The following is a 26,176-nucleotide window of genomic DNA, read 5'->3' as shown; positions in this document are numbered from 1 at the left end:
CCATGGTCTAAATAAGACTCATTTGATATCAGCAGTATACATTATGTAAAACTTGGAATCTCAAGGAAACTAAACTTTCTGCTGCCTTTTTGTTTACATAAGCTCACCTAGCCAATGCCCTTCCTTCACCATGAAGATAGACAGCAGCTCAGTTCCAGTCAAGGTCTGGCTAATTTTGACTCAGTCAAAATAGAAGGAAACCTGGATACAGGCTCCGGACTCTGTCCTGTTACATCATGAGATAAACTTGCAGTGAGTGCGAGCACTGCCATCTGCTTTGGAAGGCCTCAGCTTGGGCGTTAGACCTATAAAGCACCAATTCTGGTGGAGCATCAACCTGTTCATTCTTGACCAGAGTTATATCCTGTAAAGATCACACCCAAAGTATAAATTCAAATATCGCTTGGGGCTTAGGTGTCCCTATCTGATCTGCAGGCCACAGATTATTTGCTTTTAAGCAACAAACCAATGAATTAGACTGCTAGGGAGGCAAGCCTATAGGAAAAAACATGATGCTTATTATTTTTTCCAAATTATAAAAGTTATAGATGCAAAATATGGCATTGAGATAGTAAAGTATAAAAAAGAAGGTGAAAAGCACCCCTAACACCCCATTCCTAAGAATTAATAGCTAGTATATATATTGCTGTATTTCAAACATATATATGTATATATTTATATATATATATATATACTTAAAATATATATATATTTTTTCTGTACTTAGATCTTAGCTCCATAAACATCAATATTAATGACATCCAGGGTTTTAGAAGAACAGCTCGAGCCAGGTTTCCATATATGATTCAGGATTGAATGGTTGTTCCTTGCTTTTCCTGGCCTTGATGACCTTGAAGAAGAAAGAGGTAAAGATAAACAATGAGACGACCCTGATTATACATTTCCCCCTTCACTCACACTGTGTCAACTTGCTATGGGCTGCATCCCTTATTCTCTTCCCGTCTGAGGGGCTCTCCTCCCACTCTCACCTATCTTCTTTAGTGAATTCCTGTCTTTTGAGTCAACACCCCCAATTCTTGGCTGGAACCCTGAAATGAGATATGCACTCACACCCAGCGTGAGTGCATGTGGACAGGCAGGAGTTGTTGGAGAACAAGAGAGAGGAAGGAGCAGGTGTACTCAATGCCAAGTGTTGAAGGGAAAGTTCTTACTGGGAGAAAAGGTGGAAGGAAGGGGCAAAAGTTATTCCTGGCTCCATGCTGTGAAGGAAGGATTGGGATATATCATTGAGAGCCTGAGCACTGGCAAGATCGAAGAGCATGTGCATTTCTGAGTGCCTGATATGTCAGCCTTTGTATTTGATCTGTTTGCATTCCAGTGCAGGCATACCTTGGAGATATTATGGGTTCACTTCCAGACCACTGTGATAAAGTGAATATTGCAATAAAATGACACACAACTTTTTTGCTTTCCCAGTGCATATAAAAGTTATGTTTACACTATACTGTAGCCTATTAAGTGTGCAAGAGCATTAATGTATATACCTTAATCAAAAAGTACATTTTGCTAAAAACAGCTGACCATCATGTATCTCTCAGCCTTCATAGAATTGAAGAGTGTTAGGACCTTACCCTGGGAATGTTGTGGCTGGTTTGACCTTCTATCCAGACCACTAAAACTTTTTCCATATCAACAATAAGGCTATTTTGCTTTCTTATCATTCATGTGTTCACTGGGATAACATTTTTAATTTCCTTTAAAAACTTTTCTTGTGCATTCACAACTTGTCTATTTGGTGCAAGAGGCCTAGCTTTTGTCTTCTTTTTTTTTTTTGCCTTCCTCACTAAGCTTAATAATGTCTAGTTTTTGATTTAACATGAGGGATATGTGACTCTTCCTTTCACTTGAACGTTTAGAGGCCTCTGTAGGGTTATTAATTGGCCTAATTTCAATATTGTTTTGTCTCAGGGAATAGGGAGGCCCAACGAGGAGAGAGATGGGGGAATGGTCCATCAGTGGAGCAGTCAGAACACACATAACATTTATCAAAGAAATTCACCATCTTGTATGGGTGTGTGGTTCATGGCACTGCAAAACAATTTCAGTAGTAACATCAAAGATCACAGACCTCTCAGGCTGGTGAGTGCTGGTCGGCGCCGATCCTCTGTGTGGGAATCTCTCCCACTTTGCCCTCCGCACCCCTGTTGCTGTGCTCTCCTCCGCGGCTCCGAAGCCTTCCCCCTCCACCGGCCGCAGTCTCTGCCCACGAAGGGGCTTCCTAGTTTGTGGAAACTTCTCCTCCTTCACAGCTCCCTCCCAGAGGTGCAGGTCCTGTCCCTATTCTTTTTTCTTTGTTTTTCCTTTTCTCCTTTGTCCTACCCAGGTACGTGGGGAGTTTCTTGTCTTTTGGGAGGTCTGAGGTCTTCTGCCATCATTCAGTAGGTGTTCTGGAGGAGTTGTTCCACATGTAGATGTAGTTGTGGTGTATCAGTGGGGAGGAAGGTGATCTCCACATCTTACTTCTCCACCATCTTAAAGGAGCCCCAAGAATTTTAAATTTCATTTATTGTGCTGTTCATCATTGTTTGTTTGCTCTTTAGTTCTTCTAGGTTCTTTTTAAATGTTTCTTGTATTTTCTCCATTCTATTTCCAAGATTTTGGATCATCTTTACTATCATTACTCTGAATTCTTTTTCAGGTAGACTGCCTATTTCCTCTTCATTTGTTTGGTCTGGTGGGTGTTTACCTCGCTCCTTCATCTGCTGCATATTTCTCTGTCTTCTCATTTTGCTTAACTTACTGTGTTTGGGGTCTCCTTTTTTCAGGCTGCAGGTTCATAGTTCCCGTTGTTTTTCGTGTCTGCCCCCATTGTGTAAGTTTGTTTCGGTGACTTGTGTAGGCTTCCTGGTGGAGGGAACTGGTGACTGTGTTCTGGTAGATGAGGCTGGATCTTGTCTTTCTGGTGGGCAGGACCACGTCCACTGGTGTGTTTTGGGGTGTCTATGACCTTATTATAATTTTAGGCAGCCTCTCTGCTAATGGGTGGGTTTGTGTTCCTATCTTGCTAGTTGTTTGGCATGGGGCATCCACCACTGGAGCTTGCTGGCCATTGGGTGGAGCTGGGTCTTAGAGTTGAGGCGGTGATCCCTGGGAGAGCTCTTGCCAATTGATATTACGTGTGGCCAGGAGGTCTCTGGTGGTCCAATGTCCTGAACTCGTCTCTCCCACCTCAGAGGCTCAGGCCTGACACCAGGCCAGAGCAGCAAGACCCTGTCAGCCACATGGCTCAGAAGAAAAGGGAGAAAAAAAGAAAGAAAAAATAATAATTTAAGAAAAGTAAATTAAAAAATAAAAGAAAAGAAAATGTAGTAAAAGAAAATTATTAAAATAAAAAATATAAATGTAATAAAAAAAGAAGAGAGCAACCAAACCAATAAACAAATCCACCAATGATAACAAGTGCTAAAAACTATACTAAGATAAACATAAAAATCAGAAACAAGTCAGTCGCAGACAGCAAACCCCAAGTCTACAGTTGCTCCCAATAATCCACCACCTCAATTTTGTGTTGGTTCGTTGTCTATTCAGGTATTCCACAGATTAAGGGTACCTCAAGTTGATTTTGGGGATTTCAGCTGCTGCTCCTGAGGCTGCCCAGAGAGATTTCCCTTTCTCTTCTTTGTTCGCACAGCTCCTGGGATTCAGCTTTGGTTTGGGCCCCACCTCTGCATGTAGGTTGCCCTCAGGCTCTGTTCCCACCCAGACAGGATGGGGTTAAAGCAGCAGCTGATTAGGGGGCTCTGGCTCACTCATGCACGGGGGAGTAGTTATAATTGGAATGAGGGGTGAGCCTGCAGTGGCACAGGCCAGCGTGACGCTGCAACAGCCTGAGGCACACTGTGTGTTCTCCCTGGGAAGTTGTCCCTGGATCATGGGACCCTGGCAGTGGCAGGCTGCACAGGCTCCTGGGTGTGTGTGTGTGTGTGTGTGTGTGTGTGTGTGTGTGTGTGTGTGTGTGTGTGTGTGTGTGTGTGTGTGTGTGTGTGTGTGTGTGTGGATAGTGACCTGTGCTTGCACACAGGATTCTTGGTGACTGCAGCAGCAGCATTAGCATTTCATGCCCGTCTCTGCTGTCTGTGCTGACAGTTGCAGCTCACGCCCATCTCTGAAGCTTGTTTAGGTGGTGCTCTGCCTTCTGTGGGAAGACAGGGAAGGAATCCTCTCACCTCACACACCACAAAACAATGGTCTCTTGCCTCTTAGGCAGCTCCAGACTTTTTCCCGGACTCCCTCCCTGATAGCTGTGGCACAGTAGCCCCCTTCAGGCTGTGTTCACGCAGCCAACCCCAGTCCTCTCCCTGGGGTCTGACCTCCGAAGTCCAAGCCTCAGCTCCCAGCCCCCAGCCTCCCTGGCGGGTGAGCAGACAAGCTTCTCAGGCTGGTGAGTGCTGGTCGGCACCGATCCTCTGTGTGGGAATCTCTCCACTTTGCCCTTTGCACCCCTGTTGCTGCGTTCTCCTCGGTGGCTCTGAAGCTTCTCCCCCGGAACCCACCCCCCGTATCCGCCAGTGAAAGGGCTTCCTAGTGTGTGGAAACTTTTCCTCCTTCACATCTCCCTCTCAGAGGTGTGGGTCCCATCCCTATTCTTTTGTCTCTGTTTTTTCTTTTGCCCTACCCAGGTATGTGGGGATTTTCTTGTCTTTTGGGAGGTCTGAGGTCTTCTGCCAGCATTCAGTAGGTGTTCTGTAGGAGTTGTTCCACATGTACATGTAGTTTTGATGTATTTGTAGGGAGGAAGGTGATCTCCATGTCTTACTCCTCCGCCATCTTGAAAGTCCACTCTATAAAAATGTATATATATATTTTTTTGCGGTATGCGGGCCTCTCACTGCTGTGGCCTCTCCCCTTGCGGAGCATAGGCTCCAGACATGCAGGCTCTGGACGCGCAGGCTCAGCGGCCATGGCTCACGGGCCCAGCCACTCCGCGGCATGTGGGATCTTCCCGGACCGGGGCACAAACCCGCGTCCCCTGCATCGGCAGGTGGACTCCCAACCACTGTGCCACCAGGGAAGCCCTATAAAAATATTTTGAAATGAATTTCTAAAGTCTCTCCAAGCTTATAGAGGAGAATAAACAATTCCTATTAATCAACATAAAATTATATATAATTACCTTCTGGACTACAAACAGCCTATTCACAATTGTTTTATGCGGCTGAGTTTGAAGCTTACGATCTTTGGGGGTTTCACCAGGTTTTCTGATAATGTGCTGTGGGACACTGATCTGTTGGTCAGATTCAACATCACACACAATGGAGGCACTATTTGCTTCCAGGAAACAACTATGCCAATAATATTTTGATATCATAATTTTTTTGGAGTGAATTTATCCTTCAGCTATTTATTGAAAACTTTTACATAAAAGAGCGCACTCTCCATAGCCACTGCAGTGTGAAACATCTATTGTTTTCCTTCTTGGGTCTCAAATTCAAATGGCTTCATTTCTTTCAGCACCATGACTGTCACAGGCTTTTCTGCAATACTCTTGCCTGATGGATTCCTGCTGGGCCACTGTCTTTTTCCACTCACGCTGAAGGCAACAGAAGAAAGACTTCAGCTTGAGTAAAGAAGGTACTATTGAGGAAACACCACTTCATTCATGATATTAAACCTCTGAAAGCCAGCCAAGGTAGATGGAGTCAAAGAAGAGATATAGAGGGGTTAGGAAGAGATATGAGGTCTAGAATTATCTAGATAGACAAGAGAGTGCATAGGCAAGAATTCATGTCCTACTTTCAGATGAGGCCATATTACCAGCTTTGGAGGCAGACTCCCTGAACTGCATCCTTGCTTTTCTACTGTATGTGAAGAGCCCATCAGATCTCTGAGACATTGCTTACAAGGCAAAGGGGTGAAGCTGGTCCTTCTATTGACTCCATTAGGACACAAGATGTCCACATTCCTCCACCCAATACTGTCCTGAATATTCATTTTACTCTGGTATAAAAGTAAGGGAGTTCATCAGGAGGTTAAAAAAAAATCAGCAATCTCAAACTCTTGCTTTTCCTTAAAAAAACAAAAAACAAAAAAACAGACTTCTATCAGAGCTGTTTCTTAAGACCCAAAAAGTATACGTTACAAAGAGAGAGAGAAAAAAAGATTAGAGATCAATGCAAGCTCACCCTGAAATGCGTGCCTCAGTTGATAAATGAATATGAAGATCACTATAAATAAAAGATGCTATGCCTTTTGGAGTAAAATATGAGGGCAGTCACAATGTGATGGATCAAGTTTAACTCAATTAACCCCCTGGGATAAACAGGGGTTTGGAGTTTGCTGCATTTGAAAACTGAACTGATATTAAAAAAAAACAAGCTTCTATATGAAAAGAGTCATCCAGAGGCTCAAAAAGGAGAATTCAGTTTCTTTCCTTTTAGGTAGTCTCTCTCAGACACCTGCACAAGATTTAGAAAATGCTTTCCCCTGGACAACAGAAAGCAGCGCGATCATTCAGCATTCTGTGAAGGTGCACCAACTTATCTTATTGGTTGATGTGATAGCTGGAAGCTCTGTTTAGGGGATGGATTCTTTTTGGCCATTTCAGTCCACAAGCTTTGCTCAGAAAATATGCTTTCCATTAGGATGTACACAAATCACTTTTGTAACATACCATTCATTAGATTAATGTTAGTATTAGAGCTTTGTAGAGCACATATGTGTCATGGGCATCTTTCCAGAAATGCATTATGTAACACATGGGTTTCCAGTTCATAATTGCAAAGGTTTCAAAACCTGAGCTTCAGAGGAGACTTTAGAAACAGGCTAGCTGCAATGAATTGTTCACTCCCTTGCCTAACTAGTCTTCCCAAATTATGCGCCTTTTCCAGGAAATGAGATCAAAATAAAAATGAAATTCTTGGTTAAAAAAAAAAAAGCAAGGGAGTTCAATTATCTGTACAAACCTTCCCAAATTTTTAGAGATGCTCCTGTGCTTGATAAAATGACAGATTAAGTTAGATGTGAGTAAAGGGAATGACCTAGATCTGAGATCCTGCAAATGAGTTAAAGAGAGAATTTAAAAGAAGAATCAACTCTACTTTTATGAATTTACCCTTAGAAATAATGAACTACCGCTAAGGTTTATATAAAAGAATTATATCTTGTTATCTGTAATTCTAAAAAATTGAAATAATTTAAATATAAAAAAACAGGGATTTGATTAAATTAAATATGTGATAGTCAGACGAGATAATACTATATAAATATTAAAACTGCTTTAGAGGAATAGTATGATAAATTGATTCAAAAAGGGTAAAGGCTCCAAACAAAATATACAATGTGTTTCTTATTAGAGAAATAAACATTAAGTCACACACACAATCACACTAGAGAGATATTTACCAATATCAAATATGGTTTTCTCTAGGTGATAAGATTATAGGTAATTATTTTCTTTGTGCTTTTCCAAATTGACAGAGATAGGAGATCGGGGTGTTGTTTTAGAGGAAAATGCTACTTTTGAAAAGCAAGTTGCTGTCCAAACTCAAAGGGGAATAGAGAAAAGCAGAGGCATATAAGGCCAAGTGTAGGACCTCCTGAGTGGAATCTCCAGTAGGACCTGGAGTGCAGGAAATGTCTATCCATTAGAGGACACTGATGGACCATGAAACAGACTCTATTTGAACCAATTCAGGAAAGTGTCAGCTTCACTTAGGTCACTCCAAGATTTCTTCTGTTTGTACCACTTACCTATAGCTGGACAATGTATATTTCCATTACTGATGACTGGAAGGCACCACTTACACCTGAATCTAGTCTCCCTGTCCAGAGAAAGTGGTTGTTCTAGACAAAAGGAAGAGAGTATGTATAATCAGTTTCCAGAGTTCATGCATCTGTAAAATGATATGATACCTGCCTCACAGGGAATGACATTGCATGCTTGTGGTGAATTCTGTGGTGAGTCTCCCATATGTTGTCTGCTGCTCCTCTTTAGGAAAGGTAATCATTCTTACAGAAGCCAAGACTCTCTCCAGGTATCACTCTTGCCTGAAGAGAGCTACCTCATCTTAGTGCAGGTGCATAAAGGTCTTCCTTCCTGTATCCAAATTATGACAACTCTGAAAGGTATTCCCATCTCCTGAGCTCCCTGTGGGATTTGCTGCAATGCATTGGAGATGAAATTTTGCCTCTTCTTCTATGTCATTCCCTTGCAGGTATTAATCCTGAGAACACTCTCACATATACCGCCTGAAAACAACTGTCTATTCCAGAGTTTTCTTCTTATAGAATCCACCCTGTAACAATGTGTTAAGATGCCCAGAGCCTGGCAGAGATTAGGAGCTCAGTAGGTGTTTAATCTGATGAATCTGAAGCAATTTCCCTTTTTGTTACCCAGACATACCTTTCATATTATAGCCTTGTTCTCTTTACTTGCATGCTGTGCGATAAAGAACAGAGGGCTCCAATGTGGGACATGACAAGGACAGTGACTGGAGGATGCTCTTACAAGGACTGAGGCCCCTCCACTTGCTCATCACAACTAATATGAGAGACTTCCAGTGGGGCATGTTCATGACATCATTTCTGGGAGCTGCAGAAACATCAGGAATCACTTCAACTTGACTTCTCTCTTTCATTAGCTTTGCTCCTTTTTTCCATTTTTATTTCTTATCAATGGGTTAAAAGTAAATAAATACACATTAACCCAGAAGAGATAAACATAGGTAGCTGAGAAAATGTAAATATTTCCTCTCGGGAATACAAGAAAATTATCTTGAGTCAAAACTTGCGCTGGGATCACACACACCTGCAGCTGCTTCAGCATATTGTAGCAGTAGGTAAATACCTTCAGAGATATAGGTACAGGAATATAATGATACACAAAAACATTCTGCCTCTAACATAGATGTTGTCAGACCAAATCCAGGAGAATATATTGACCAGAAATCTACTGTAAGAAATAACAATGGAAATTTTTCAGGCTAGAAGAAAGAAATGTCACACAGAAAGAAGAACTTACTGAAATAATGAAGAACACTTTAAAAGGCAAATACATGGGTAAATATGAAGAGTACTGACAGTTTAATACCACAACAATGATGAGGACAGTGACAGTGATGATGATAATAATGATGACACTGTATGTGATTATAACATGTAGAGGTAAAATATGCAATAATAATAATCATAATATTAGCACAAAAGATGGGGGGCACATAAGTTAACTTTTACTGCATAATAAACCACCCCAAAGCTTAGTGGCTTAAAAAAAAACAAACGTTACTATCTCTTATAATTCTGTAGATTGTCTGAGCAGTTCTTCCAATCTTGGCTGGCAGATGACTTCTCATACACACACGTCTGGGACTTTAGCTGAGACGCTGGGAAGACTGTGATAACTGGGGCTTCATCCCTTGTGGTGTCTCATCACCTAAATGTTAAGCAAGGTTTGTTCACAGTAAGGCAGAAGGGTTCCCAGAAACAAGAGAAGGCAAGCTCCAATGTACATACGGTTTTCACATCTGTTCTTCATGTTTCCTAATGCCCCGTTGGCTAAAGCAAGTCACATGCCTACACCCAGATTCAGAGGTTAAGATATGGAGCCTTGGGCTTCCCTGGTGGCACGGTGGTTGAGAGTCCGCCCACAGATGCAGGGGACACGGGTTCGTGTCTCGGCCTGGGAAGATCCCACATGCCGTGGAGAGGCTGGGCCCGTGAGCCATGGCCGCTGAGCCTGCGCGTCTGGAGCCTGTGCTCCGCAACGGGAGAGGCCACAGCAGTGAGAGGTCAGCGTACCGCAAAAAAAAAAAAAAAAAAGATATGGAGTCTTCACCTCCTGATGAGTATCTGCATGATCACAATGCAAGGGGTGATAGCGTGTTTATAGCTTACCACAGCATCAATTCATCCAATTCCCCAAAAGGTACCATTAAGAGTGTGAAAACCAAGCCACAAAGTGAGAGAACAAATACATTTCCATTTATTGACTGAGATAGTAGTGTACCCAGGGGATTCACTTTTTGATACTTTATGTGTATATATAAACCAAAGTACTGGTATCCAGAATATAAATAACTCTCATCCACACATGTTTAAAAGGTAGACACACCACCAGATAAGTAGGCAAAAAAAAAATGTATTGTCGCTTTGCTAAATAAGATACACAAATGGTCAATAACCACATAAACATAAACAGCGCTCAACCTCAAAAGTTATCAGAGAAATGCATATTAAAATACTCTTTAAAAATGGCAAATATTTTTTAAGTAAATAAGATTTCTTTAAAAACCTGTGAACTAAGTAGAATTCTCAAATTGCTACACCACTTCAGAAAATAGTTGGGCACTGTTTGCTAAAATTCAATATATACTAGCCTTACTATCCAGTAATTGCATTCACAGGTGTACAGCCAAGAGAAAGATTCACACATATACACGATATTATATATATACTTATATAATTGCATACATATGCGTATATATAAATGAAAAGACATACTTAATGTTCATAATATTTATAATGAACCTAAGTGATCATAGCAGCACTATTCATAATGGCCCCAAATAACAATCAGCAGTAGACTCTCTCTCTCATGTATATGTATAAAACTATATATATATATTTATATGTATAAAACTAAAATATGAAATGTTATACAGAAATTAAAGTGAACAAACTACTGCTACAAACTACATCATGAATGAAATTATACTAACGTCATTTGAAAAAAGAAAGACACAAAATAATTTGCACTGTAAAATTCCTTTTATATTCAAAAACAGGCAAAACTAGTCTCTGGTGTTAGAATTCAAGACAATGGCTATCTTTAAGCGTGAGTCTTAGAGGGAGTACAAAAGGGACTTCAGGGGTGCTAATAAAATTTACTGACCAAGATGGTATATCATCTTGCATTTACTTTTTGATAATTTATTGAGCTGTATTCTTAAGATCTGTGTATCTTCTATATTTGTGATATAATACAGTAAAAAGTAGTATATATATACACATATATACTGAAATGTGTATATATATATATTTACATGTATAAGGTGTATAGATATTTATATATAAATGTATATTTCACCTGGTAACTTAAATAATTTGAATAAAACTAAAGTGTCCTCCCTGACAATGCCCATTCACTAACCTTTCATTTCCAACCTATCACCAAATCTTAATACTTCTCAAATCTCTCTAAATTCAGTATATTTTCCTCCATTTCCATTTTATAAGCAAATCAAAGTTACTAATATCTCTTCCAGACCTATGGTAATAGTTGTTCTCCCCAAAGTCAAACTGGCTACTCATTTTTTTCCAAATAGTATCCAGAACTTTCACTATAAAATGAAATCTAGTAGCACTCTATGGCCCCAAAACTTTTGATCAATCACATCTGATAAAAACAAAGAATTCTAATCATGTTCCACAGGACTTACACCGTCTTCTCTCAAAGGGCATCATACTACCCTTCAGAGATTCTCTGTACTTCAGCCACACTGGTTTTCTTTTAAGCCCTCAAGCAAGTCAAACTCCTGCCACAGGCCTTTTTCACACTGTGTTTCCTCTGACTGAAGATACTTTTCATTCCTGTTCATTTTCAGAGTTTAGCACAAAAGTCACTTCTCAAGCGAAGCCTCAGCTGACCAACTCCCACTCTAACTCCCGGCTGTTATTAGGTTTCTTTGACACATGCTCTGCAACGACCAATGTCCTTTCAGTTGGAACTCTTACCTCAGCTTATTAATTCATTAATTTGTGCTCAAGAAAAAGATCTACCTCTCTCATTAGAAATGTAAGCTCTGTAAAACTTGGATTTGTTTATAACTCCCTGTTTTAACACCAGAACCTAAGAGTTCCTGTCACCTATTAGATGACTCAAGGGATATTTACTGAATGCGTAAGTGGATGGATGGGTGGATGACATGCTGGCTGCTCACCGGTGGCACCACAGTGCAGCTGTATCATCTGCCTTGGGTGCCCTAGGTCTATGGCCTAGAAGTTGGCTTTTCTTTAATGAAAAGCCAACTTCTAGCCTTGATTTTTAAAATACCATGTCTCAAGATGTCCTTTTCCAATTATTTGGTGGGGGGTGGTGGAGGGGTTGAGGTAGAGGGAACAGCATTCTCTGTTTTTTTTTTGTATTTAAGTATAATTTACAATGTTGTGTTAGTTTCAAGCATACAGCAAAGTGATTCAGTTTTATTTTTTTTCAGATTTTTTTTCCATTATAGGTTATTACAAGATATTGAGTATAGTTCCCTCTGCTCTGCTCTGCTCTGCTCTGTGGCACATGAGGAGAAGTTGTGAGAAGAACCTTATACAGCAGTCTGTGTGCAGACATGCCTGGTTATGCAGAAAGAACCTTCAACAAAGGATGGAAGATGAACCCTACAGGAAACAAAACAAAAACTGGTTTCCTACCAGAATAGTTAGGGGTGGCGTGGAGCACAAATAAATTTGCTACATACAAAGTAGACCTAAGAATACTCCAGGATGGAATTTTTAAACAAAATAGGAACCTAACTGACTTCTTATATGGAGTACTGAGCTACCAGTCATTCATAACTTTCCAACCAGATTCTTTTACTGAAATCTTGTCCCATACTGGATCATTTTTACCTAGTCAGGATAATAAAATTCTAGGATCATTACAACAGCAAAAAGAGGAAAGATTGCAGTAGGGGAAATTTGGTGCCATCCTGGACAGAGAGGAATGAATTCTTCAGTTTAGAGAAAAAACAAAAGACATTCTAAATATCTTCAGCCTATGTTCACCAACACTTCTAGATTCCTGGCTCACCCTCAGAAAACCACAGAGCTTTGGGTTACTTGGGGCAATTACGTGTAGTTACTGCCACCTTGAGGGCATCTCTAAAACCTACACCTTCTAACTTCGCTGAGCAGAGGAAAGTACAATGCAAGACACAATCAGTCCCTTCTGTAAAGTGCCTTAGAAACTAGATAACAATTTATATCAATGTAGCATCATGTGCTTATATCATCATTTACATTCATCATTTACATCATTTACATTTATCTCCTCAGTGTATATTCTCTACCTGGGCTTTCTAAGCCAATAGTGTAGATGAAAGCCAGAATAAATCACAGTTGTCAACTCATATGTCTCCTTGTAGAATGATTTCAAAAGGAAGAATGATTGAGAAGGCTTGTTAAAATCTAAGTCTTACGTCAAAATATATTCAAGGTAAGTGACTTGGAAACTTCTATCCCAAAGAAAATAATCCAACTTTCTATTGTACCATTATACCAGCTAACCTAGATTCTAAGAAAGAAGTAAACCATGGTATAGTACAGGGAAATTTAAAGTAATTCAGTTTGTGTAAACTTGTAAGCTGATACCAAATCAATCATGGAGTTTATCTGAATGCATTTCTGCTATTAGTTATTTTAAACCATATTTTCACTGGTGAATACAGTAATAATTGACACCACAGTCGTATTTTTATTCTGGATATATCAATATATTTTGAAATTACAAAATTACACAAGCCCTAAATTACTGTCATAACACTAAGAAGCAATAACTTGCCATAATTCAAACCCCTGGAGGAGTTATATCCCTGTTCCCAAAGTCATCCTGTTCTTTACTTTGTTAATTGGTCATCCCAAGACTAGAGTCCCAGAGTGAAGTGCTTACATCAGTATTTGGCTTTATAAGCCTGAGAAGCGGTCTGTCATTTGTCATGGCCGGGGAACAAGACTGGCCAAGTCAGTAAGCATTTCCTCCAATAACTTTCTACCACTTGCATGTCAATAATTCCTTTTTTTTTTTTCTTCTGACACTCATGAGGTGATGGCTTAACCAATTTAAGAATACAGGAACATTTATTTGGGTGCATAAGAACTTCTTTCCTTGGGCCAAAATTCTTAAGCCCCAATATGAAACTAAAAGGAAAGAAAATTCTGAATCCAAACACCACTACTCCAGTACCTTTAAATTATTTCCCTCATCTCAGTAAGTCAATATATATCAAGTAAAAAAAAATACTATGAGGGCTTCCTTGGTGGCGCAGTGGTTGAGAGTCCGCCTGCCAATGCAGGGGACACGGGTTCGTGCCCCGGTCCGGGAAGATCCCACATGCCGCGGAGCGGCTGGGCCCGTGAGCCATGGCCGCTGAGCCTGCGTGTCCGGAGCCTGTGCTCTGCAACGGGAGAGGCCACAACAGTGAGAGGCCCGCGTACCGCAAAAAAAAACAAAAAAACAAAACAAAATAAAACTATGAAATTTAAGTTCTAATTCATTTTGCCCCCTTTGCTGAGTAAATCTTAGTAAATTATATATTTTAGTAATGGGACAGTCTCGAAATTAGAAATTAGGGTGGAGAGCTCAGTGTTTTCAACAGTAAAACATCTCATCACCAATTTTAGTGTAAAGTAATATCTGAGAAAATCTTGAGAGTAAAAAGAGGAAATCCTGAAATAAAGCAGAGTAAAGGAATTCTTGCTCTAGCAAGGATCATCAGAGAAGCCCTCCTGGAGGTTGGTCTGTCTCAGACAAAATGATCAAATAGGGGATGAAAATAGCAGAAAAGGCAGAGAGGTGGGAAAGTATGCCTTGTCCACTATTTTAAGTGTCAGAGAACAATAGCTATGACGAACCAGGAACTGCATCTATTCATATACTTTCCCTGTGCCGTGCAATGCAGATGAGATTAATGGCGCCAGTTCTAGGTGTGTACAGTAGGACAGAACTGAGCTACATCATCCCGATGTTTTCATAGAGGTTCAGTCTCCTTTCCTGCTCCAGCACTGAGTCTCATCTTTATTCTACTTAAAATGGGGAGATCATCACAGAGCCACTGATGCCTTTTCTGCCACCAGAATTATCCAAGGTTTACGGTATTAGTTTGGGAAAAAGAAAAAATAAAAGAAAATAAATTTGAGATGCAGATTGCAGAATGAGAGAGAAGAGAGACTATATGGGAGAAGCATTCGAGTTGGAAAGAAAAGAATTCCACCTTATAATTTAACTAAATTCCCACTTGGTGCAAGTGTTCCAACTTCCCTCTCATGCCTAACCTTTCTAACCCTAGCCCTCCTCAGATATACCTTTCACTCTAAATTTTGCACATAACTGCTTGTCACTGCATTTTGGTTTTTGTTTTCTGAATTCTTAATCGATCTTATTTCCTAACCACCATAATGTTCTACTCCTGATTTTCAATTAAAATTTATTTTCCAGAAATATCCACTTGCTCTCTCCTGGCAGTTCATTCACTTCACCATGTTCTGGACCCGGGCTAGACAGTTTCCACACTTTATCTCCTAACCAACCTATAAGCACAGGAGATACTAAGAAATATTTAACAAACTGCATGGTGCAAGGATTGACCAACTAGAACAAGTGTCCACTGTAAATGGCCAGTATAGTCATACAAGACAATTATCACTTCACTGACTTTATCTTCCACAATTTTCTCCCTCATTCCACTCCAGGCACACTGGCCTCCTCAGAGTTCCTCAAGCTTCCAGGAACACTCATATTTCAAAGACATTTGTAACTGTTGGGTTTTTGTCTGCCTAAAAGATATTTTTCTGAGTGTATTTGGTTTGTACTTATCATTTTCTATTCTATATGTTTTATTCATTTTACTCATTTTATTCATGTCTCTACCCACTAGAATGTACACTCCATAATGGTAAAGATCTTTTTCTATTTTGTTTCCTGTTTTACTTCCAGCATATGGAAGGGTGACTGGCACAGAGCCTGCGCTCAGTGATTATTTTTGTATAAATTAATTTACTAATTTAATCTACAGAACAGTACCCTGATATAGATAATTTTATTATCTCCATCTTATAAAAAGGGAAATTGCAAATCAGAGAGACTGTATAATTTGTCCAAGAATACACAGACAGTCAGTGGCAGAGCCTGGATTAATCTCCATCTATTTGATTACAAAAGTCATGCTCTTTCTACCGTGCCATGCTGCCTTTAAGGAGAAAATGGTTCATGGTTGGTGTCCGGTCCAACACAGATGTAGATGTGTGGATTTTGTGCCCTCTTAAATTCCCTTCTGGCCAAAGAATTGTATTCCCCATGATGGATCTAAATCGCTCTCAACATGGCTTATATTTTTATGTTTAGATCTTGAGTTTCCAGGATATATACTAGGGCCTTAAGGAAGTGCAAAACAGAAACAACAGTGTAGAAGAGGAGGGATTGGAGCTTAGGGAGGTTGATCCACAGGCACTCACCAACAATTAAAGGTAAAAGAGAGAGAGAAAAAGGCAATTATCTCAAGTTTCTAGTTTGGAAAATTGGGTGGTAAACAAAAATAAGAAAGGAGGAATTCATTTACCATAGACGGAAAGGTATGCATGGGAGAAGTTTTGATACGTCTTTAGGACTTTAGAATTTTAGGGCCGAGATATTTGAGTATCCAACTGGTTCACGGCCCAACTCATGTAATGTGCTTCTCATTTTGATTACCTGTCCTATATCCCTGGTTATGAATTTTCCTGTTTCCTTCATCATGTCATTAGTTCTGATTTAGCTTCATAACAATTTGGCTGAAATAAAGTGGCTTAAAATTTTGAGCAATGCAGACTGAAGTAGAGGGGAGAGCAAGGTGAGAAGAGTGGAGATGAAGCTGGGGTGCTGACTCAGTAGGAGGGCTTATTCTGCTGGAGGCATCAGCATTCCATGGAACTACATCCAAAGAGACAAGGCAAAACAGAGATTGGCTCAGGATATATCAGTAACTGGAACAATCCAATGTGGTAGGAAGTGTCTGTAATTTAAACCAGCGGTTCCCAGCCTTTTCAGCATCAGGGACCGGTTTGATAGAAGACAATTTTTCCACGGGCGTGGGTGGGAGATAGTTTCAGGATGATTCAAGCACATTACACTTACTATTCCGTGGCTGATCTGACAGGAGGCGGAACTCAGGCAGTAATGAGAGCGATGGGGAGCGGCTGTAAATACAGATGAAGCTTCACTTGCTCACCCGCCGCTCACTTCCTGTTGTGCAGCCAGGTTCCTAACAGGCCAGGGGCCGCCACCGGTCCCTAGCCCAGGGCTTGGGGACCCCTGATTTAAACCTTATGGGAGCCCCATAAAAAATATGAGACTCAAAGAAGGCCAGGCAACTGAGGCTTATATTACCATCCTGAGCTAAGCAGAAGCGGGTAGAGGTCTGGGGCTTCAAAGGGGAGGAAGAAAATTCACAGGAAGATAAGAACAGATGTTTGGTAAATAGATGTTTGCCCTACCATGCAGATAAGTCTTTCTGATGTAAAAAGTTACCTTTGGTAATACCTCTCTTTCTGGTAGAGGCCCCCTATCTAAATTCTTTTAGGTAGGTTTAGGGAGATGTAAAAAGGTTTTCCTGAGTCTGCTGGTTCTTAATTGCCTTTAGCTCAAAATCCACATGTCAAAGTGAGATATTTGGGGGTGACATTGTACTCCTCCTCATTCCTAACTCTTATTTAGACTCTTCAGTAGGTTTTGCATCATTTGCTCATGTGTCTCTTGGATTTGTTGCTTTAAGCAATTGGCCTCCAACTCTGGGATTTCTTTCCCCTGCCTATTCTGACTACTGGCCCTACCAATTATTGGCTCACATGGCCATCCTAGCCTCCTAAGGGAAGGGAGCTTGGGACTGGAAAGATGGATGTAAGAGGCAATAGGATCTAAGAAAAACATAACTATCTTCTCCACTTGAAGTTGCTAACATCTACTAGCTGTATACATGCCAGATTCAACCTGTAATTTTTCCCTTATATCTCTTTCTGGAGGCTGTTGCTGGCACTTCTGATGTGTGATTGACATGGCATTCCTTAATCAGATTACCAAAAGTTGGGTGTTGATTTTATTTTTGCAGAAAGCAGAACAGAGGAATCATATATATATATATATATATATATATATATATATATATATATATATATATATATATATATATATATATATATATATGACCTAAATGACAACACAGGAAGGATGAAAGTATTTGGTGTTTGGAAAAGAGAACAAAATCCAGTGTAAAGAAGGGGATAAACTTCAACTTACATTCTTCAAGCTGTCAAAAGCTGGAGAAAAACTACAGCTAAAATCTGGAGTTCATAGTTTCATTAAGGTGAGAACTTCACGGAGGAAAGGCAACTCTCCAAAAGGATAATGTTTTGTGTTCGCTTTCAGCAAACTGGACAGGTGCTATTGAAGAGGATATGGTGTGGAAGACCCTGATATTTAGTACACTTACAGCTCACAGAACTTAGGAGCTTCCTTTTAGGAAATACACATCCTAGGCACACAGTTAAGAGGACATGGACTTCATAAAGCAGAGACACATGCTGTGGTACCCACACAACCCTACAGACTGTTGAATACTTAGTGTTCAACACTAAGTCTAATGCAGGCGGTTTGCCCAAAGTTGGACAAATTATTCTGAAAGAGGTATATAAAAGTAGACACAGACCAGGTATACCTTGAGGACACATTTCTCAAAGTCAATTCCTTGCACCTATCATAGTCCAGGGAAATTGAATCAGGATAAACCCGTACTGCTGACTTTTCGTCTCTCCCTCATACCAGTACATCTTGCTGCCACTACTTGGTCCTCTTCCCCATTTCTTAGCTTTGTTTGCACTGGCTGCTGTCTCCCTTTTTAAGAGTGGGGTGGAGACTTGAGACACTGGCATATGTGACCTTGTTAAGTAGGAGTGTATATCTCGAGCCAGATTTAACTTCAGAAGAGTGATTCAAGAGTGAACAATGTACTAGGAGGAAGGAAAGAAGATAATTTTATGAGAAGAAAAGAAAGATGCACTTTAGGAGGACAGTGGAGCATTGAAGGGGTAATTGATCAACTTCATCTCAGACTATGTATATTTTTTCTTCATCCAGGTTATTAAGGTCAAAAATTGAAATGAAATGGATCAATTCAGATCAACTGGTCTAAACAGCATTTAATTGAAGAATATCTAATACAGACAGCCTCTTCAATCAGACTGTGAGTTACTGGAGAGCAGCAGTACACAGGTTCCTTCCCAAACCCAGGCTAGTCAGAATGGGATAATTCCTGGATAAACAATTCCATACAGATGAGTAAAAATAACCAAATTCACAGGAAATCAAATATCAAAGATTTATAGCATGAAAAGATTGTCAACCTCACTGATAATCTGAAAAATGAAGTTAATATAAAATTTACTTTTTTCTTATGTTTAAGTGTACTAGAAGACCACTAAGGTTCCAAAAAAGGGCTTGGCAAAATTTTTCTGTAAAGCACCAAATAGCATATATTTTAAACTATGTGGGCCCTAGAGTCTCTGTTACGGATGCTTACCCTTGCACTGGCTACCAAAGGAGCCATAGACAATCCATAGATGAATGAGCATGTTTGTGTCCAATAAAACTGTATGGTGGACATTGAAATTTGAATTTGATATAATTTTCATGTGCCACATTCTTCTTTTGATTTTTTCCCCAAGCATTAAAAAAATATACATAAGAAAATTTTTTGATAATTTAAACTTCACCAAAATGAACATGTCTTTTCAAAAGTTACCTTTAAATCATGAAAAGGCAAGCCAAAGATTGAGACATAGTATTTGCTAGTCACATAGCCACTAAAGACCCTGTACCCAGAATTTATAAAGGATTCTCAAAACTCAGTATTATGCAAACAAACAGCTGAATTTTTAAGATGGGCAAAAAGAAATACATAGGTGGCAAATAAGGACATAAAAAGATGCTCAACCTTATTTATCTTTAGGGAAATGCAGAATAAAACTACAGTGAGATACCACTATGCACCAATTAGAATGACTAAAATTTAAAAAGATTGACCATACCAGGGGCTGATGAAGATGAGGAGGAAGTAGAACTGTCATGCAATGGTGGCAAGAATGTTAAGTGGTACAGAACTTGGCAAAAAAGTTGGATAGTTTCTTTGTTTTTTAAAATTAACATGCACTTACAATGCTAAACTCTGAGGTGGATGCAGAGCAACTGATATTCTCACACATTGCTCAGGGGAATGAAAAATGCTACAGCCACCTTAGAAAACAGTTTGGCAATTTCTTTTTTTTTTTTTTTTTTTTTTGCGCTATGCGGGCCTCTTACTGTTGTGGCCTCTCCCGTTGCGGAGCACAGGCTCAGCGGCCGTGGCTCACGGGCCCAGCCGCTCCGCGGCATGTAGGATCTTCCCGGACCGGGGCACGAACCCGTGTCCCCTGCCTCGGCAGGCGGACTCTCAACCACTGCGCCACCAGGGAAGCCCGGCAATTTCTTATATATTTGAAATACATTTATCATATGAACCAACAGTCTCACCCCAAGATTTTTATTCATTGAAAATGATAACACAGGTTCACACAAAAATCTGCGTGCGAATATCTGCAGCAATTTTATTTGTAAATATGTCAAAGTGTCAACAATCCAATTGCTCCTCACTTGGGGAATGGATAAACAAACTTTGGTGGGTCCACACATTGAATTCTACGCAGCAATAAACAGGAATAAACTGATATACACAACTACATGGATGAATCTTAAACATACTATACTAAGTGAAAGAAGTCAGACTCAAAATGCTATATACATTTTAACTTCCATTTTAGGAAACTCTGGAAAAGGGGAAAGTTTAAGTTAAGAAACTATGTCAGTAGTTACCAGGAGCTTGGATTGGAGGAAGCCTTGACAATAAAGTGTCATGAGGGAAATTCTTGTTATGATGGACTGTTCTAATCATTAGGAACATGATCTTACCTTCTGTCCCTTATTTTTCTTACTAGGGGAGTGAAAAGAAGAACATTATCAACCCTCTAGAGCTAATATAAGATTAAGTGACACAAAATAATTGCAAAACACCAGGTACCAAATATGTGATCAAGAAATACACTGTAAGGAAACTATATTCGATATCCTGTAATAAACCATAATGGAAAAGAATACAAAAAAGAATACATTCATATGTATAGCTGAATCAGTTTGCTGTACAGCAGAAATTAACACACACTATAAATCAACTCTACTTCAATAGAATACATGTAAAAAACTACATTGTAAATTTCAGTGTTAGCTATCTACTTTCCGCCATTGTACTCTAAACTAAATTAATTATTCGTCAGTGTTTGCCTAATGCAAGTCTTTGCCTGGAGCAACTTCCTCATAGGATCCACACATGTGAGAACCAGGAAGTATAGCTGCAGAGCTACTTACTCGTCAGTACCTGAATAAGTAAGTGGAACCAGTTATTTCACATCAGACAGGGCTAGAATTACTTCCAACATATACTAGTGACTTCATGCAAATCATCAGAAGCTGCCTTATTTGGTACACAAATTACCCAATTATGGCCCCTCCAGGAGATCAATTCTGAAAAGATATCATTGTTTTGGACTAAAGCAACTCCACCCTACGATAGGGGTTGGCAATTGAAGCACAGACTAGTTTCAGCTGCTCTGCCTTCTTCTTGGGTTTCTTTGAGCAGGGCACAGCTTGTTCAACCTGTTCATTCTTTACCAGAGTTATATTCTGTAAAGATCACAACCAAAGTATAAATCCAAATATTGCTTGGGTCTTAAGTATCCCTATCTGATTTGCAGCCCACAGACTATTTGCTTTTAAGCAATGAACTAGACTCCTAGGGAGGCATGTCTTTAGGAAAAATCATGTTTATTATTATTTCCAAATTATAAAAGTTATAGATGCAAAATTACGAATTGAGATGATACAGAGAAGTATAAAAAAATGCAAAGCACCCCATCCCTAAGAATTAATGGCTAGTATACATATTGTGGTATTTCAACCATATGTATACATATATACTTTTTTTCTGTACTTAGATCTTAGCTCCATAAACATCAATATTAATGACATCCAGGTTTTTAGAAGAACAGCTATAATCAGGTTTCCATATATGATTCAGGATTGAATGGTTGTTCCTTGCTTTTCCTGGCCTTGGTGACCTTGAAGAAGAAAGAGATAAGATAAACAAAGAGATGACCCTGATTATACATTTCCCCCTTCACTCACACTGTGTCACCTTGCTATGGGCTGCATCCCTTTTTCTCTTCCCGTCTGAGGGGCTCTCCTCCCACTCTCACCTATCTTCTTTAGTGAATTCCTGTCTTTTGAGTCAACACCCCCAATTCTTGGCTGGAACCCTGAAATGAGATATGCACTCACACCCAGCGTGAGTGCATGTGGACAGGCAGGAGTTGTTGGAGAACAAGAGAGAGGAAGGAGCAGGTGTACTCAAAGCCAAGAGTTGAAGGGAAAGTTCTTACTGGAAAGAAAGGTGGAAGAAAGGGGCAAAAGTTATTCCTGGCACCATGCTGTGAAGGAAGGATTGGGATATATCATTGAGAGTCTGAGTAATGGCAAGATCAAAGAGCATGTGCATGTTGGTGGGAATGTAAATTGATGCACTATGGAGAACAGTATGGAGGTTACTTAAAAAACTAAAACTAAAACTACCATATGACCCAGCAATCCCACTACTGGGCATATACCCTGAGAAAACCATAATTCAAAAAGAGTCATGTACCACAATGCTCATTGCAGCTCTGTTTACAATAAAATAGCCAGGACATGGAAGCAACCTAAGTGTCCATCAACAGATGAATGGATAAAGAAGATGTGACACATATATACAATGGAATATTACTCAGCCATAAAAAGAAATGAAACTGAGTCATTTGTAGTGAGGTGGATGGACCTAGAGACTGTCATACAGAGTGAAGTAAGTCAGAAAGAGAAAAACAAATACCGTATGCTAACACATATATATGGAATCTTGAAAAAAAAAATGGTTCTGAAGAACCTAGGGACAGGACAGGAATAAAGACGCAGACATAGAGAATGGACTTGAGGACACGGGGAGGGGGAAGGGTAAGCTGGGAAGAAGTGCGAGAATGGCATGGACTTATATATACTACCAAATGTAAAATAGGTAGCTAGTGGGAAGCAGCCGCATAGCACAGGGAGATCAACCCGCTGCTTTGTGACCACCTAGAGGGGTGGGATAGGGAGGATGGGAGGGGGGGAGATGCAAGAGGGAGGGGATATGGGGATATATACATATGTATAGCTGATTCACTTTGTTGTAAAGCAGAAACTAACACACCGTTGTAAAGCAATTATACTCCAATAAAGATGTTAAAAAAAAAAAGGGGGGGGGGTCTTCCCTGGTGGCACAGTGGTTGAGAGTCCGCCTGCTGATGCAGGGGACGCGGGTTCGTGCCCCGGTCCAGGAGGATCCCACATGCCGAGGAGCGGCTGGGCCCGTGAGTCATGGCTGCTGGGCGTGCGCGTCCGCAGCCTGTGCTCCGCGGCGGGAGAGGCCACGGCAGTGAGAGGCCCGCGTACCGCAAAAAAAAAAAAAGGATCATCAGAGTAGCTACTGCATAGGGTTATTCTGAAAATTAAATGAGAAGATCTATGTACGATATTTAGCACATGTCCAAAATTATCAATATCATCCACTCAAGCAAGCTCTGTTCCACATTGACTATCTTCAGTAATAAGCAAATTCGACATTAGCTGATTCCACATGTTTTGTGCAATGATTGGGTCCTATGGGATTAACTGCAATTAAGTACTCCAAGTTTGATGTCCTTTATTCCTACATAGGCATCTATACACAGACTAGAAATCCAGAGAGCACTAAAAGCACCATCATGATGAATGGCAGGGAGCAAAATTATAGTTTGAGAGTTTTTTACAACCTCAGTCACAAAAGAGATTTTGGGGAGAACACTTAATCGTAAAGACATTTTTTATATCTACTATTTCACTTAAATGTCAGATTAGAGAATAGGCTTTAATTAAAGTTTGTAATAAGTAAAAAAAAAAAAAAAGAGCATGTGCATTTCTGAGTGCCTGATATGTCAGCCTTTGTATTTGATCTGTTTGCATTCCAGTGCAGGCATACATTGAAGATATTATGGGCTCAGTTCCAGACCACTGTGATAAAGCGAATATTGCAATAAAATGACACACAATTTATTTGCTTTCTCAGCGCATAGAAAACTTATGTTTACACCATACTGTAGTCTATTAATGCAGTAGCATTAATTAATGTATTAATCAATGTATTAATGTACATACCTGAATCAAAAATACTTTATTGCTAAAAAGACATTAACCATCATCTGAATCTTCAGTGAGTCATACTCTTTTTTTTATGGAGGAGGATCTTGCCTGGATGTGGATGGCTGCCGACTGATGAAGGTGATGGTTGCTGAAGGTTGGGGTGGTGGTGGCAATTTCTTAAATAAGACAATGAGGAAGTCTGCTGGATTGACTGACTCTTCCTTTTCATGGAAAATCTCTCTATAGCATGCATTGCTGTTTGATAGTGTAGGGGAACAAAGTTTGCCACGTTTACCACCCCAAAATATGTCTTTCTGGCATGAGGATTAATTTATTTTGATTATCTTTAAGAAAGAGAAGAGTCTGTAAGTCTTTCTTTTCACCTCCCCTTTAGCTGTGTAAATAATTTAGATAAAGGGGCTGTTCCCAGAATAAAGGCCTCATCAGAGGTATCTGCAAAGAATATGGGCTAGGTGTAGTGGAGGAAAACTTGGCAGGGCCCAGAGATCAGAGTCCAGTCTGTGTCCCATCCTCTCTGCATGCCCAGAAACCATTTGTTTACCAAAACATTTGTTTTTCCATCTTCATGTGAATTGTCTTTCTCCCCAGTGGAAGTCCCAAACAACTACCCCCAACATACTCTTTTGTCATTAACTGAAGATGGTATTTAAGGTGAGGGTTTCAGTCATCTTGGTGAGTTACTCACTTTTTCTGGGTCTCTCCCATGTATACATGCTATTAAACTTTTGTTTGCTCTACTTCTGTTTATCTGTCTCACGTCAATTTAATTCTTAGACCAGCCGAAGAATCCAGGAGGGTAAAATAAATTTTTTTCCTCACCGAGAATAGCACTTTACACACAGTAGAACTTCTTTCAAAATTGGAACCAAACTTCTCAAACCCTGCCAAAGCTATATCAACTAAGTTTGTGTAATATTCTAAATCCTTTGTTGTCATTTCAACAGTATTCACAGCAGCATCATCAGGAGTAGATTCCATCTTAAGAAGCCATTTTTTTAATTCACCCATAAGAAGCAACTCATTATACGCTGAAGTTTCATCATGAGATAGCAGCAATTCAGTAACATCTTCAGGCTCCACTTCTAATTCTAGTTCATTTGCTATATCTACCACATCTACAGTTACTTCCTCCACTGAAGTCATGAACCTTTCAAAATCATCCATGAGGGTTGAAATCAAACTTCCTTCAAATTTCCTTCAAACTCTCATTCATGTTGGTATGTTGACCTCTTCCCATGAAATAGGAATGTTCTTAATGACATCTAGAATGGTGAATCCTTTCCAGAAGATTTTTATTTGACTTTGCCCTGATCCATCAGAAGAATCATATCTACTGCAGCTATATAGCCTTGTGAAATGTATTGCTTAAATAAGAATCCCTGGGCTGCAGAATGGATGTTGTGTTAGCATGATAACAACATTAATCTTGTTGTACATCTCCATCAATGCTCTTAGGTGATCAGGTGCATTGTCAATGAGCAGTAATATTTTAAAAGGAATCTTTTTTTTTCTGAGCAGTAGGTCTCAACAGTGGGCTTAAAATATTCAGTAAACCATGTTGTAAACAGATGCACTGTCATCCAGGCTTTATTGTGCCATTTACAAGAGCAGAGGCAGAGTAGACTTAGCAATCTTAAGGGCCCTCAGAATTTCAGAGTGGTCAGTGAGCACTGATTTCAACTTAGTCACCAGCTGCGTTAGTCCATAACAGGAGAGTCAGTCCATCCTTCAAAGCTTTAAAACCATGCACTGACTTCTCCTCTCTAGCTATGGAAGTCCTAGATGGCATCTTCTTCCAATATCAGGCTGTTTCATCTTCATTGAAAATCTGTTGTTGAGTGTAGCAACCTTTATCAGTCATCTCTGCTAGATCTTCTGTATAACTTAGCTGCAGCTTCTACATCAGCAGCACGCGCTGCTTCACCTTGTACTTTTATGTTATAGAGATGGCTTCTTAAACCTCATGAACCAACTTCTGCTAACTTCAAACTTTTCTTCTGCAGATTTCTTACATCTCTCAGCCTTCACAGAATTGAAAAGTGTTAGGACCTTACTCTGGGACTATTGTAGCTGGTTTGACCTTCTATCCAGACCACTAAAACTTTTTCCATATAAAAAATAAGGCTG

The 26,176-nt window shown here is 39.9% G+C and overlaps 2 protein-coding genes across 3 annotated transcripts in view; both read right to left on the bottom strand.

Annotated features, from left to right (window-relative positions):
• Positions 1 to 229: 229 nt before the first annotated feature.
• Positions 230 to 5,952, bottom strand: AIM2 (absent in melanoma 2). The gene is given in 5 exon segments (XM_060141859.1): positions 230 to 364; positions 5,135 to 5,334; positions 5,337 to 5,485; positions 5,487 to 5,551; positions 5,776 to 5,952. Coding segments are annotated over 5 exon segments (726 nt in total).
• Positions 5,953 to 20,311: 14,359 nt separating this feature from the next.
• The window catches only part of IFI16 (interferon gamma inducible protein 16), a 41,182-nt gene continuing 35,317 nt past the window's right edge, over positions 20,312 to 26,176 (bottom strand). Inside the window, exon 9 of one of the 2 annotated variants that reach the window (XM_060135661.1) lies at positions 20,312 to 21,900. In XM_060135661.1, coding sequence (XP_059991644.1) covers positions 21,838 to 21,900 — 63 coding nt within the window. In that variant the 3' untranslated portion in view covers positions 20,312 to 21,837. The other variant, XM_060135652.1, reaches the window with a different exon arrangement.

Source organism: Lagenorhynchus albirostris, chromosome 2 (assembly GCF_949774975.1).
Source record: "Lagenorhynchus albirostris chromosome 2, mLagAlb1.1, whole genome shotgun sequence".
In the NCBI taxonomy this organism is placed as follows: Eukaryota; Metazoa; Chordata; class Mammalia; order Artiodactyla; family Delphinidae; genus Lagenorhynchus; species Lagenorhynchus albirostris.
The sequence above is the reverse complement of the archived record's forward strand: the minus strand, read 5'-3'. Positions and strand labels throughout refer to the sequence as shown.